This window comes from Ictidomys tridecemlineatus, chromosome 15 (assembly GCF_052094955.1).
Source record: "Ictidomys tridecemlineatus isolate mIctTri1 chromosome 15, mIctTri1.hap1, whole genome shotgun sequence".
Classification (NCBI taxonomy): domain Eukaryota; kingdom Metazoa; phylum Chordata; class Mammalia; order Rodentia; family Sciuridae; genus Ictidomys; species Ictidomys tridecemlineatus.
The window spans coordinates 44,278,484-44,295,030 of record NC_135491.1 but is presented as its reverse complement, the minus strand read 5'-3'; the positions used below and the strand labels follow the sequence as shown (position 1 = coordinate 44,295,030).

At 37.0% G+C, this 16,547-nt stretch overlaps 1 protein-coding gene across 3 annotated transcripts in view; it reads right to left on the bottom strand.

Moving 5' to 3' along the window:
- The window catches only part of Ctcf (CCCTC-binding factor), a 49,196-nt gene that overhangs the window by 20,900 nt on the left and 11,749 nt on the right, over positions 1-16,547 (bottom strand). For 2 of the 3 annotated variants that reach the window (XM_078032516.1, XM_078032515.1), the window contains one exon: positions 160-949. The exons of the other annotated variant lie outside the window; for it this stretch is intronic. In XM_078032516.1, the coding sequence (XP_077888642.1) occupies positions 160-940 (781 nt within the window). In that variant the 5' untranslated portion in view covers positions 941-949. The remainder of the gene's footprint in view (positions 1-159; positions 950-16,547) is intronic. 3 annotated transcript variants of the gene reach the window in all.

Sequence of the window (16,547 nt, the reverse complement as noted above, 5' to 3'; positions counted from 1 at the left end):
AGAACTTCATTTGGAAAAAACTTCTATTAGACTGGTTAAAAAAAACTGGTATCCAGATACTAACCTTAAAAAATACATTTCATAAAATACAACTTATATATGAATTGTTGTACGCTTTATCCCAAAATGATGAGATTATTATGGATAAATTCATTTTACCTTTCTTTTTAATTTTTGTTGGCTTTGGAGGCTTCATATTACCAACAACTTTCTCTGCATTAACCTCTGACAGCAGACCTTCCTGCTGTTCTTCCTCAAAATCGTAGACAGACACATCCACATCTTTGCCCTCCTCTGTGTAACGCAGTTTGCTCTTTTTGGTTTTCTTTGTTTTTTTGGCTGGTGGCTGATAGTCTGGGTCTTTTTGCCAGCTCGGATCTTCCTGAGGTGGAAGTTCCCCTTGCTCTAGTGTCTCCACCTCTCCATTGGCCCCCACTTTCACCACCTGAAACCCTTCAGGCAAAGGTAAGGTGTGACATATCATGGGTTCACTTTCTGCAAGGCCCTCTTTAGACACTTCATTCTCATAAGCCCCCTGAAGTTCTTCTACTGAAGTGGTAGCAACAGGTACAGTCACAGGAACAGGTACTTGAACAAGCTGAAGCTCTCCTATGTTTATAGGCTGTTCCTCCATATTTACAACCTGCAAGGTTATTATCTGGGTATCATCTACAGCAGCCTCTGCTTCTGGAGCCACTGTACCCTCCATTACTTCAGTCTTCATCTGAAGAAGGGTAGGATCCAGCTGTTCCATCATTACCATCTGTACACTGCTATTGACATCCTGGACCACCTCACCCCCATCGGTCTGGTTCTGGGGTAAGTGGCAAGCATCTTCTTCCTGGCCCCCTTCCCGGCGTCGCTGGTAAGTCTTTCTCTCCTTTCCTTTAATGAAAGTTTCAGACTCCTCCACAATGGCTTCAACCGCCTCACCTTCCATATCCCCTTCCTTTATCAAGGGAAAACACAGATTATTATTTAAGATAAAGTTTGTCAAATGAAAACATACATTTTAAAACAAAAAAGAACTCCAGTAAATGAATTAAGCACCAATGACTGTTCAGCAGACATTATATGCCTCCTGATAGAAGAAAAAGTGTCATCTATGATGCAATCTTGTCAATCAAAACAAACCAAAACAAAAAATCTGAACCAAGAGTCTCGATCCAACTACCAATTAACAGGAAAGAGACAACAGAGAATGTTAAATTACATCGAAAGGATGACATCAGCAAAGTCCCAATTTAAGGGGAAACAATGAAGGATTAGTTTGTATTTTTTCTGCAAATAAATGACCAGAAGAAAAAACCAGGAAGGTTAGAGAGACAACCTATCAACTTAAAGTTCTCAACCTAGATGATTTTGCCTCCAGGGATGTTTGGCAAGGTCTGGAGACATTGTTAGTTGCTACTACTAGGGTGGGCTGTTACTACTTGTAACCGGTGGGGACAAATGCTACTAAACATTCTACAACAGTTCTGAGGGAGAGAAACTCTGATACAAAGGATAGCATCTACTAACAATATATGAACCTTCAAATCAACCTTCAAACCAATAAATGATTTTAAAAATGACATGAAACAACTAGAAATTTCAACTCTGAATTTTAAAAAAATTTTGTGTGTGTGTTGGGGATTGAATCCAAGGGTGCTTTACCACTGAGCTACATTCCCAGTTATTTTTTATTTCCTGTTGTAGACAATTTCTTGCTAAGCTTATGAGGGTCTTACTAAATTATTGAGGCTTTCCTGGAATTTGTAGTCCTCCTACCTCAGCCTCCAGAGTCTCAGGCATGCCCTGTGCAACTCTGGATATTTGATGATACTAAAGAATTATTAACAAAACTAGCTTAAATCTTACACATTTTGGGGAAAAGATGGTCAAAAATATATAAAATTTGTCCTGTCCAGGTGACATTGATGGCATAAGGGAGAGCACAGCTATAACTGTTTTTCACAAAATTTCATTTAGGATGAGTAAGTTCAAGAGACCTTCTATATGGGTAATGGGGTTGTAGCTTAGTGGTAGAGGGCTTGCCTAGCACAGGTGAGCACAGGGTTCCATTTTTAGCACCACATAAAAACAAATAGTGGTCTGAGGTTATAGCTCAGTGGTAGAGTACTTGCCTAACATGTGCTCACTGGGTTCAATTCTCAGCACCACATATAAATAAATAAAATAAAGGTTCACCGACAACTAAAACATAATCCTAAGAAAAACGCAAAGATTAAATGCTTTAAAAAAGAGAGACCTACTATATAATAAGGAGACTATAATTAATAACTAGGTACAAAATCACTGAGAAAAATTTTTTCGGGGGGAGGGCAAGGATTAAACCAAGGGGGGCTTAACCACTGAACCACATTTCCAGCCCTTTTTAGTTTTTTTATTTTGAGACAAGGTCTTACTAAGTTGCTGAAGCTGGCTTTGAACTTGTGATTCTCCTGCCTTAGTCTCCCGAGTTGCCAGGATTATAGGTATGCACCACCACACCTGGCTCACTGAATAGATTTTTAAGTTTTCTCAATGCAAAATAGAAGTATATGAGAGGCTGGCAAGTGGCAGAGCCCTTGCCTTGCACATGTGAGGCACTGGTTTCGATCCTCAGTACCACATAAAAATAAATAAACAAAATAAAGACATTGTGTCCACCCAGAACTAAAAAAAAAAAAATAGAAGTATGTGAGGTAATCTGTATGTTAATTAGCTTGATTTAGTCATTCCACAACATATACATATTTCAAAACACCACGTACAATATAAATATGTATAATTTTTATTTGTCAATTAAAAATAGGTGAATTAAAAAATAAATCCTGGGCTGGGGATGTGGCTCAAGCGGTAGCGTGCTCGCCTGGCATGCGTGCGGCCTGGGTTCGATCCTCAGCACCACATACCAAATAAAATAAATAAATATATAAATCTTAGGGCTGGGTGTGGTGGCACACTCCTGTAATCCCAGAGGCTCAGAGGCAGAGGCAGAGGCAGAGGCAAGAGGATCGAGTTCAAAGCCAGCCTCAGCAATTTAGTGAGGTGCTAAGCAACTCAGTGAGACCCTGTCTCTAATAAAATACAAAATAGGGATAGGGATGTGGCTCAGTGGTCAAGTGCCCCTGAGTTCAATCATCTGTACCTAAAAATCAATCGGTCAATCAATCTTAGGTCTAGAAATGTAGTTCAGGGATGAAGTACTCACCTAGCAATCCCCACCACCGTTTAGTTGTAGACAAACATAACATCTTTATTTTATTTATTTATTTTTATGTGGTGCTGAGGATTGAACCCAGTACCTCACACATGCTATGCAAGTACTCAATCACTGAGCCACAACCCCAGTTCCATCGCCCCCTTTTCAAACTGAGAATTAACTCAAGGGTGCTTTACTCCTGAGCTTCATGCCAAGTCCTTTTATTTTCTGAGACTGGGTCTTGCTAAGTTGCTTAGGGCTTCACTAAGTGGCTGAGGCTGGCTGTGAATTCATGATCCTCATGTGTCAGCCTCCAGAGTTGCTGGGATTCTCCTGGCCAAACTGTTTATATCTCTTACATCTATTTATAAACACCAATAGAGAGCCTCGTCTGTTTTTTGGTACCAGGGGCTCTTACCCACTGAGTCACATCCCCAGCCCTTTTTTGTATTTTATTTAGAGACAAGGTCTTGCTAAGTTGCTGAAGCTAGCTTTGAACTCAAACTCCTTCTGCCTCAGCCTCCCAGGCTACTATTAGGGATTATAGGCATGTACTACCATGTCCAGCCCCTATTGTTTTTTTGTTGTTGTTGTTGCTGGGGAATTATCTTGCTATTTTATTTTTATTTTGGTGCCCAGGATTGAACCCAGCCACTCACTGAACTATACCTCTAGCCCTTTACCTTGCTGTTTTTAAGTTAATTTCCACCTTAGAAAACATACTGTAAGGGCTGGGGTTGTGGCTCAGTGGTAGAGCGCTTGCTTAGCACATGTGAGGCACTGGGTTCAATCTTCAGTACCACATAAAAATAAATAAATAAAATAAAATAAAGGTTTCTGTGCCCATCTACAACTAAAAAATTGAAAAAAAAAATAGAAAACAAAACATGCTGTCAAAAGTTTTTAGAAAAGATTAAGGTATAACTGATAATATTTTTAAAAAAATTATTCATTTTGAATTTGTTTGGATGTATGTTTGTGGTAGATATAAATACATCCTGGTATGTGTGTGATAATGAACCAACATCAAGGTACTAAACATAACCTAAAAAATTTCCTTGTATTGCTGAAGGATTTATTTAGTTTTTCATGCTAAGAATATTTAGCATGAGATCTAATTAATCTCTTTTCATATTCAAACTGCAGAATACCACATTATTAACTATAGGTACTATGTAGACTAGCAGGTCTACAGAACATATTCATACTAAAATAACTGAAACTGTATACCCACTGAGCAACATTTCCCCATTTCTCTGTCATTATTTTCCATCCTGTTTTTTTGAAGCCAGAATCAGAACTTAGATTCAGACTCTACTAGCCTTGTTTGTAGCCAGCATACAACACAGCCTCCAGTGTTCTATCATCAACTTGACATTAGTCTTTCTCTTACATGAGACCATGAGTTCCCCGAGGACAAGAAATACATCTAACTAGTGGTTTTTACTCAATACTGTGACTAGGTTAGTAATTACTAAATAAATGCTAACCAAATTGAAAATATAACAGAAAATAATCAGTCAACTCATACACTGTGGATTTGAAGTCCTGGGAATAGAGAGTACTCACATTCCTAAGAAGAAAATGGGTCTGAGCAATAATCTAATTCAGTGTGTATGTGTTTTGGGGGAAAATGTATTAAGGGCTTTAGGTTAAATAAATAATCTTATTAAAAAGGGTAAGAACTGTCAGGTCTGGTGGCATAGGCTACTCAGGAGGTTGAAGGAGGACTTTAAATTTGAGGCCAACCTAAAAAAAGTATTGCTATACTTTTTTAGAAGGTATATCTTTAGTTGTAGATGAACATAAAAAAAAATAATAATAAAAATAAATAAAAGGTTTTATGTGGTGCTGAGGAGTGAACCAGTGCCTCACACATACTACACAAGTGCTCTACCACTTAGCTATATCTCCAGTCCCCCAAACAATACTCTATAACCTTACCAAAACATAAGTATAACTAAGCGTGGCTGCACACAATTGTAATCTCAATGACTGGAGAGGCTGCATCAGGAAGATAGCAAATTCAAGGCCAGCCTTAGCAGATTATAGAGACCCCGTTTCAAAATGAAAAATAAAAAGGGTGTGGTTCAGTGTTACAGCACCCCTGGGTTCCATCTCCAGTACAAAAATAAACAAGAAAAAATAAAAGTTTACTTCCAAATTAATATTTAAAGTGTTTTACATCTTGGCTTAGTTTCAAACAAAGCTTTTGCTACTTCTATTAGAGATATACTTTTCCAGTTATCTGTGCAAGCTCTGTGTCCACACTAGTAGTGAGAAATGGTTCCTTAAGCCAGGACTAACTATAAGGCAGCACAAAGACTGGAGAGAGATAGGCAAGGCCTGTTTCTGCAGTCTACAAGTTCAGGACAAAAATGGTACAAAAATTCAAAGTAAGATTAGGAAGGTTTAGAGAAAGATAACAATCAGCTATGGAGCAAAATGCTGTCCAAATGTGGAACTGGAATGGAATCCTGAAACATGAGCAGGGTACATAGACAGTCTGGAGTATGTATGTGTTTTTGGGAAGAAGGTGTCAAGAGCTTTAGGTAAAATAAAGAACTTATAAGGAAGGATAAGAATTGCCAGGTTTGGTGGCACTGGCTACTGGAGAGGCTGAGGGAGGACTGTAAATTTGAGGCCAAACTTGACAACTGGCAATACCTTGTCTCAAAAAAAACCAAAACAAACAAACAAACAAAAAAAAACCCCCAAAAAACAAAAAACAAAACAAAACAAAAAAAAACACAAAGAGCTGGGGATATAGCTCAGTAGTACAGTGCCTTCAGTTCCATCCTCAGTACAGAGATCCTCCCCACCCCCCAAAAAAGAGTTGGCTTAAGGCACAGGACAGAGGAAAGGTAAAAGGGGTGCTGGTTACAACCATAGTTTGGATGGCCTTAAATGACAAAATGTGAAAATGTGAAGTAAATCTTATGTGGTCAGCAATGGAAAATAATGTATGCTTTTTGGGCAGGAAAGTTAAGATTCACATCAGGGCTTGAATTCCTTATCAAAATGTATCTAATTTTTTGGGGGGGAAAAAGATGTATTTAATATCTTCTGGATTTCAAGGTCCCCCACTGTCTGACCTTATGACAATTTATTCAGATTTCTGAATTGCTGCACTCCTCTAGCACACACTTTCCCCTCCAGTCAAGCTGTTTATCTATTCATAGGAACACAGTTCCCACTGCCATCTCCCTTTTTTACTGTGTACTTTATGTCCTTATCCTTCTCAGACTCAAATCATTCTTAGCACAACAAAATCTTGAGGTTCTGTGGCAATCACTTTTGCTCCAAATGTCTCTGCTGATAAAATAACTACAGTTTTATACTTAAAAATGTCTCAACCAGAAGTTTAGGAGGTTGAAGCAGTAGGAGTACAAGTTCCAGCCCAGCCTGGACAACTTAGTGAGACTACCTCTCCAAAGAGTGAGAGAGACAGAGACAGAGATATAGAGATATCTCATTTACATTTCTTGTTGTTAAAGACTACTTTAAGCATATTCTTAACTATCATTTTGTATACAAACCCAATATTGCTAAGATGGATTATTTTTGGAAATAGGAATCCTCTACTGCAACACTGCTCAATAAAAATATTATGTGAGGGGATAGTAGGGGATAGGAAAGGTAGCAGAATACAACAATTACTAATTGGGCACTATGTAAAATTGTGGATGTGTAACCGACGTGATTCTGCAATCTGCATTTGGGGTAAAATTGGGAGTTCATAACCCACTTCAATCTAATGTATGAAATGTGATATGTCAAGAGCTTTGTAATGTTGTGAACAACCAATAAAAAAAAAATATATTATGTGAAACAAGTGTGGTGGCACCCATCTATGATTCCAGCTACCTAGGAAGCTGAAGCAAGTAGTTGAAGAGTAGCTGAAGCAAGAGGATCCCAAGCTGGAGGCTAGATTGGGCTACTTAGTGAGACTCTGTCTCAAATAAAAAATTAAAAGAACTGAAGATGTTTCTCAGTGGTAGAGTGTCCAAGAGTTGAATCCCCAGTTCACACACACACACACACACACACACACACACACACACACACACACACACAGTGTAAGCCACAAATGTGAGACATGTGTAATATAAAATGTGTTTTAAAAATTCATAATTTGAAGAAATTTGTTAAAAAGGCAAAATGAACAAGTGAAATTAATTTTAATCTATTTTATTTAACCCAACATGTCCAAAATATTATCATTTCAAGGTGTAATCAATACACATAATCAATACACAAACTATTCATGAAATACTTTATATTCTTTTTCATACTAAGTACTTTATAACACACCTCAATTTGAACTAGGGGCTACTGTACTTATTGGATAGCACGCTTTAAACTTTTGTTGCTCAAAATCTGGTCTCAGGACCAGCAAAAATGGGGTAACCTTGGAGATTTTTAGAAACACAGAACTTCAGGTGCTGTCCTGATGCATAGAATCTGACTTTCCAACTTAGATTATACCATTACTTTTTTTTTGAGCATATGACACCATTTTATTTTTTTATTTTATTATTTTTTTTAACACCATTACTTTTTACTTTTTTTTTTTTTTAAATGAGAGAAGTTTTCCAGGCCACAAAGGTCCCATAGTTAGTATTACAGCAAAGAGGATGATAATTACAATGTCTGGATTTAGGGAACACAGAATAAGCCCCATCTACCTTAGAGATATTACTGTGAAAGTTATTAAAGAACAAAGAACAAAAATTCACATGCTGTAAATGTTAATGGCGGTTCTGCCTGCAAATACTACATAATCCCAGACTGCTTAAGTATTCCAATATAAAATCAATAGAGGAAAAACATTTAATCTCAGAGTTAGAGTTTATAGGACACAATCTGAAGAACACAGAAAAATCCACTTTTGTTTTTCTGAGTCTGAAAACTTAAAATGTTAGAAACTGAGTGTTTCTAAAAACAGCCTAAAAAAAGTCAAAGAATTATAACAGTAGACAAACAACTGGTATAAAGAACTACAAATTGAAACAAACTGTGTTGCCAAGGAGGGGAGCTAACAGTATTTGCTCATTATCAAAAGAACAAATGGCATTAGGTCCTTGAATATCAGCATCTATTCAAGTCTTAAATAGTAACTAATATTTTTACAGAGAAACACAAAACAAAAAGTGACAAGCTACCAACCTCTCCCAGACACTGCTTAGAAATCTCAGTGCATCCTTTCAAGCAGTAGATCCCTCAATCTAACTTCCTCCAGGAAAAGCAAGTCTCTCCACTGAATCAATAACTAACCCAATAGGCTGGACCAGGCCTCACTCCCTACTCCTTGGGGACAGCGCTCTTAGCTGCCTTACCCTTATAAATAGCTCCAATCCATTTCCTCCCTTCTTCTTCAGACTCTTTCTTTCTTTCCTGTTTATTTATTTATTTTTAAATTTTTAGGTACTGGGGATAGAACCCAGGGGAACTTAACTACTGAGCCCATACACCCAGCCCTTTTTATTTTTTATTTTGAGACAGTGTCCCATTAATTCTTTAGTGGCTCTCTCCTTGTTTGAGTTGGTTGTATCTTGTAAGTTTTGTCAAATCTCTTTTGTGAACTTACACCAATAAAAACAGGTTGTTTACATTTACTTCTGGAACACCCCATCCCCAGATTATTCAAGTCTCATTTATGGAAAGTGAAAAATGAAGCATGTAAAAGATAAAAGATGTTTATATTTCTTTTTTTAATATTTATTTTTAGCTGGACACAATATTTTATTTATTCTTATATGGTGCTGAGGATCGAACCCAGGACCTCACATATGCTCTAACACTGAGCCACAACCCTAGCCCAAAAGATGTTTATATTTTTATGTTTAGAAATAATCATCCACCAATTTAGTGTCTGCTCAGTTTTCCCATGTATACACTCTTTATTCCTTCCATGCTCAAATTTACATTTGCTGTCTCCAAAGTTTTACTTCTACTACTCCTCAGCACACCAATTTGGTTTCTGCTCCCTAATACTCTACTGAAATGCTCTGAAGCCAGCAATGGCCCTTAACTAGTAAATCCAAAGGAGACTTTTCTATCCTTATCTGACTTGACCTCTCTGTGGAACCCAGCATTCTATTCTAGGCTTTATCCCAGAATTATGCCAGACCATCAGAAAGCTGGGTATTCTTGGACCACATGGTCTTATCCCCTACAGAACTGCTTTCACTGAGTTTTGTTTTGGCATTATGCCCTTGGCTTGCACTAAAGGATACACTGTGAAATTACATTTGGAGTTAATGCTTGGAAAAGCTACTTTTCAACAAAAGAATTTTTTTCTTTCATTGTGAGACCTGTGTAACAGGTACTAGTTTTAGTTGGCCACACTGTGATCAATTTATTGCTTCTTGATCTATGCAGTAACGTTTTTTGTTCTGCCCTGTATTTTCTGGTTTCTAAAATAAATTTATATTATTATTTCTATTTTCTATACATTTTTTTCAAATTCTTTGTGAGCTATATAAATGAACTTAAAAATAGGGCATATAAATAAATTTACAATTGTACACGTGTTTTAAATAGAAACTACAGAAAATTAAACTATAAACCTATACCACTCACAACAAACATATCAAAAAACAATGACTAGGGGACTTGGGGGGGGGTATGGTTATAGCTCAGCAGTAAAGTGCTCACCTTGCACGTGTGAGCCACTGGGTTCGATCCTCAGTAGCACATAAAAATAAAATAAAGGTATTGTGTTCACCTACAACTAAAGAAAAAAAATTTTTAAATAAATAATTAAAAATAAAAAAAATTTTAAAAACAACAAAAAGGGCTAAGGCTATATATAGCTCAGTGGCAGAGCACTTGCTTTGCATGTGTGAGGCACTGGGTTCGATCCTTAGCACCATATAAAAATAAAACAAATAAAATAAAGGCATGCTATCTAACTACAACTACAAAAAAAAAAAAATCTGGAAAGGGGTGGATGGGGAGGGGTTGTAGGACTGGAGCCTCGCTTCCCCTCCTCCCCCTTCCCCTGGTCCCATATCCCTGGGGTCGTTTGTTAAAAAAGAATAATAAAATGATTTAAAAAAAATCTATAGGAGCTTTTTCAAGACGATACAACTCTTCATAAGACATGAAGACCCCATTTAGGAGGGACATTACAATCTGTATAAATGACTAGAAATGTTAACCATTGTAATGATGCCATTTCTTCCATTTTATATAAAATAATTAAAAATCTGCCAAAAAAAACCCCAGAAGATTGAAGATAGCAATAAAATTTCTGAAAAATAACAAAGATCACTGTCTATGCCAAACATTAACATAGCATAAAGCATGACAATTAACATGGTATTATCACTACCACAGGCAACTAACCAAAAAAAAAAAAAAAAAAAAAGAGAAAATCCAGGAATAATCACTAGCACATTAAAAATTTGTCATTTTAAATTAGTGGAAACAAGAGGACTATTTCATAAAAGATGCCAGAAAAACTGCAATTACTTAGAGAAAAAAAATGAGCTATCTTTTGCTCTGTGTTTTGAAGCATGGGAAATAGATAAATCAGAGAAAATGTCTGAGATCCACCTTTTAGTAAAAAAAAAATACTATATGACAAAAATATGTTGAACAAAAATTTTAAAATATCTGTACTAAAACATTAACACCTTTCTTATATAAATATGAGAAACTTGTAAGAAAATGATAAATACCCAAAGAAGAAACTGGGCAAAGAACATAAATACAGAACTCAAAGAAATATGAATGGCAGGGCTGGGTGTGCAGCTAGCTCAGGGGCAGAATGCCTCTTTAGTATGCATGAGGCCCTTGGAACACACACAAAACGCAGATGAAGGGGGGAAAAAAAAAGAAAAGAAAAAAGAACCTTGTTAAAATAAAACAAAATAATGGGGAAGTTTTATCTTTATTAAACTGCTAAGCTGTTTTAAAGGATACTTTCCAAATTAGTCCTGGTGCAATTAAACCAGCACAGTCCTATAGAAGGTACTGAAGATGTGAATGAAAAACTTTTATAAATAACATTCATATTGAGATTGGTAATTTTATTTCAGACTTTTAAGAATAAGATTAGCCAAGCTACAGGTGTGCTTTTATAGTTTTAACACTCAGGAGGCTGAAGCAGAAGAATTACTTGAGCCCAGGAGTTAGAGACAGACCAGCCTCAAAAGCAACAGGATTATAAGGGTATTATTATTATTATTGCCAACTGAACCCAGGGGAGCTTTTACCACTGAGCCACATCCCCAGCCTTTTTAAGTTTTTTTTTTTTTTTTTTTAAGATAGGATGTTGATAAGTTGTTTAAGGCATCTCTAAGTTGCTGAGACTAGGCTTGAAGTTGTGATCCTCCTGCCTTAGCCTCCGGAATTATTAGGATTACATGTTTGAAAGTGAACAATTATAAACAACCTAAAAATCCAACCACAGGAGAATTGTTAGAACTGGTAAAAATGATACATCCACAAAATGGAATACAACATTATGTACACATTAAGTATCATATTTTAATAATATTATTGTCTCAATGGTTCAAGGATTCAACCACCACCCCATGTGTATATTAAAATCTGCAAAAGTTCAAGTCACTTATGTATAAAATGGTATGATATAGTATTTTTATATAACCTATGTACAAACTCCCACATTATACTTTAAATCATCTCTAGATTACTTGTAATACCTAAAAGAATACAAATACTATGTAATTAGATATTATACTGTATTATTTAGGAAATAACAAGGAAAAGTTTATTTGTATTAAGTGCAGACACAGCTTTTCCTCCCGAGTATCTGTGATCTGCAGTTGGCTGAATCTGTGGACATGGCACACAGAGGACAGACGGTACTTAATATGGGGAAAGTATTTGTTCTATATTTTTAAAAAGGAGGGGGGAAAGTCAGAATAGTTATTAAGAACCAGAGAACTAATGGCCACAGTATCGCATGCCTGTAACCCCAGTGGCTTAGGAGACTGAGGCAGGGGGATCACAAGTTCAAAGCCAGCCTCAGCAAAAGCGAGGTGCTAAGAAACCCAATGAGACCTTGTCTTTAAATAAAATACAAAATAGGGCTGGAGATGTAAATGAGTGGTCAAGTGCCCCTGAAGTTCAATCCCTGGTACCAAAAACAAAACAAAACAAAACAAAACTGAGACCTGCTAGGCATAGTGGTGCATGCCTGTAATCCCAGCTACCCAGGAGGATAGCAAATTTGAGGCCAGCCTCGGCAATTTAGGGAGACCCTGTCTCAAAATGAAAAATAAAAAAGGGCTGGGAATATAGATCAGTGGTATAGTACCCTGGATTCAATCCCCAGTACTAAAGGAAAACACCCCACAAAACCAGAGACCTGTATTCCAATTCTGGTTTTTCTAAACATGAGTGTGCCCTGGAGTGTGATATTCTACTTTACACAACTTTGTTTCCTTTTCTATAAAAAGAAAATGGTACTTACTTCATAGTTTGGGCTTCAACCAGCTCTGTATCCTTATAAACCAGCCCAGAAGGCAACAATACAGTTTAGTTGAATGACAATATGCCCTTTCCTTCCCCTAAAATTCTTAATCACAAATCTTAAATAAATTTTCCCCATAAAAATGAGTATCTATAGGATGAAGTATTTACCAGTTGACAGAACCTAGTAACTTATCAAATCCAGGAATGGAGGAAAAACAGAAAAGTCAAAAAGGAACAGGGCTGGGGCTATAACTCATCGATAGCACTTGCCTACTATGTGCAAGGCCTTGGGTTTAATTCCCAATACTGACAACAACAGTGTGTGTGTGTGTGGCGGGTGCCCAACAGCTTCCCATGCTGGTCTTTCTTTGCTCAGCACATTAATGTCAGACTAAATCTTCCTAAAATGGGGCTCAAAAACTCAGTGAAGACAGACAAGGTGGTGTGCACCTGTAGCCCCAACTACTTGAGAGGCTGAGGCAGAAAAATCAATTGAGCCCTGGAGTTCAGAGACAGCCTAGACAACATAGTGAAACCCTGTCTCCTAAAACAAAAACAAAACAACAAAACCCCCTCATAATGGTTGATGCTTAGTGAATCAAGTCCAAACTATCTGGCTTAGCTCCCAGAGTTGGAGCATTGTACAGTTTGTTCCCATCCCTTCCACCCACTCAATCTCACCTTTCAATACTTCCTGTTAGACATCTACATCCCAGTGTCTACTCTTACCCCAGTTCAAGCCATTCCCTACTTCAATGTCTTTTCAACTTTGAACAGTGGAGACTGACCTCAGGTTTTGTTTAACTGCAGTATAATGTCCTATGTCTGCATATCGTCCCCAACACAAAATTCCCTTTCTAAGAGCAGAAACGATGCCTTTGACCTTTGCATCCTCTATACCAGTGGATACAAACCAGTGTTAGGTAAACAATAGACACTCTCATCACATGAAACACATAAATGGTTCTTGTATAGTACAAGTAGCAGGAAGGGAACAAGGAAAAACAAAACACGATATGTTAAGTGAAAACTATATGAATTAATATTCTTTATTGTTCTGTTAGTATTTTTTTTTTCTTTAATGGTGGCATTAGAGACTGAATCCTGAGGCACTTAACCACCGAGCTACACCCTAGCCCTTTTTTTTATTTTAAGACAGGGTCTTGCTAAATTGCATTGCCAAGGCAGGCCTAAAATTTGTGATTGTCCTGTCTCAGCCTCCCAAGTCACTGGGATTACAGGTGTGCACCACTGTACCAGGCTCATTTTTTAACAACAACAACAACAAAATCTCAGTATAATTACAGATTAGATTAAAAAGCAACCTGCTGGGCTGGGATTGTAGCCAGTGGAAGAGCACTTGCCTAGCATGTGTGAGGCACTGGGTTTGATTCTAAGCACCATATATAAATAAATAATATAAAGGTCCATTGACAACTAAAAAAAAAAAAGCAATCTGCCATTTAAATAGCAGCTAACTGAATACATCAACTTTGGTATATATCAAAATTCAGTAATGTATAAACAATGATTACACAGCTACATAGCACATATGTCAGATAACTCCCAGAGGAAAACAACCAAATTATCCTTTTATATTCATCATTCAAGAGTTTAGTCATTCACAGAGATTGATTATTATAAAATATACATGTATTTGGAATAATCCATTTTGTTTCTATAATAAAGACAATTCTTAGGAATCTATTTTCTAAATGAAACCACCATAATTTTTTGTCAAATATACTCTGTCACAGGCACAACAGATTGTTTTTAAAAAATTCCAACTTTTTCCTGGACATCAGAAGACTTGTCTACATTGGTAAGAAATAGCCCTAATTCCCCATGAGTTTCCCCATGCAACTTCGAAGAGGTCTAATATGAAGGTCATCTAAACCAGTCTAATAAAGGACAATGTGAACCATATCATCAGAAGGCAGAGAACAGAGAAAATACCTGTGGCTTCTCTTTTCTAGATTTTTAAATAAGAAGAACGTTAAATGAAAAGTCTAGTTTGGTGTTCTAACTATAGCGAGCATTAAATGTCGTCATGACAATTTAAAAAAAAAAAGGCATGAAAAGTAAGTAATCAGTTTCTCCTGAGAATGAAGGAAAAAACTCCATGTTTTCTGCCAGATGCAGGACAAAAACCAATAATAGGAATAAAAATTATACACACTTCTAGAACCAAAGTTAGGTTTAAAATTCAAGCAGGATAACTGTTACTCCTGAAAATATATCCATTACCATCTCATCTGAGAGGTTAAGACACATTAAAGCAACCATCAATATCTATGAACTAGTACCAGGAAACTTGCAGGTTATAGTAAAGAATAAGGAGGGGCTAGCAGACAAAATGATTCAAGCTGAGCAGCAGAAAAATACATGACCATTTCTTTCATGGTGATCAGAACAGAAGCAACATTTATCTGAGGTGGCACTCACCTGCTCACAGGTGAGTAGTTGTAATTGGACATAATACCTTTATTTATTTATATGTGGTGCTGAGGATTGAAACCAGAGCTTCACACATGCTAGGCAAGCACTCTACCACTAAGCCACAATCCCAGCTCCATCACTTTTCTTTACTGTCAATTTTAAGCACAGCAGGGTTTGCTTTTTGAGAATTAAAAGAGAAATAAAGTAATGTGAAAAAGAGTGTCCTAGTATTTTGTTAACAACCCCCTTCCCCATTTGCTATTATTAAAGGGTACAGTCAGAACAAAACAGTATCTTAATAGCCATAAAGAGCTCTGAATCTAGGAAATATATGCTAATAAAATATTTTAAATGGGAACAGTGTCTATTGCTGGATATAAAAAATAAAAGTTCAAAGAGTTCTTTCTCAAGCAAATGGGAAAAGTGGGGTATAAGGTTGTTATACTAGTTAAATAGCACAGGCATTGGAGGTAGACTCAACCAGTACTGCAGCACCGTTCACCTCAAGATAAGCTTTGAATTCTACACAGGAGAGCTGGGGATGTAGCTCAGTAGTAGAGCACTTGCCTCCCATGCATGAGTCCCTGAGTTCAAATCCCCAGTTACTGCCAACAATAACAATAACAGCAACAAAAAAGAATGAATTCCAAACAGGACTAAGTTCTTGTCTGGCTGGCAGACAGACAAAAAATAGCAGCTATACAATGCTATAACAGTGGTTAACATATTTTCCACAACCCTGGCACAGAGGCTCTCTTAAGGAGAGGAAATGTTAACACTGGGTTTAAAAAATGTAATGGATCTTGCCAGGTGAACTAGTAGAGAAAAGCATTTTAGCAGAGAGAACACTATAGGACAAGAATACATTTTTTTTTTATTTTAAGAAAGAAAGAAGAGAGAATTTTTTAATATTTATTTTTCAGTTTTTGATGGACACAACATCTTTATTTTATTTTTATGTGGTGCTGAGGATCGAACCCAGTGCCCCGCGCATGCCAGGGGAGTGCGTTACCGCTTGAGCCACATCCCTAGCCCAAGAACATATATTTATGCATGGAATTACACAAATTTTGTGCAGAAGAAATTCATTGTAACCAAGTGGAACTACATTAAACTATCTCAAATTTATTACTGTGATCCGGTTTCAGAGGTCATGTTCTGGCCCTTCATTAAAGGTAGCGCATATATTTCAATTACTGAACATTTATATATAAAAGAGAAGACAGCTAGGTTTGGTGGTGTACACCTGTAATCCCAGCAGATTGGGAGGCTGAGGCCCTAAGCAACTTAGTGAGACCCTGTCTCTAAATAAAATACAAAAAACAGCTGGGGATGTGGTTCAGTATTTGAACAACCCCAGGTTCAACCCCTAGGACCAAAATCAAAAAAATAAATAAAAAATCCTCCAGAAGACAGTGCTTACTGGGAAGTCAATGATGGTGTCACAGTACTAGCTAGAGGCTGATTTCTG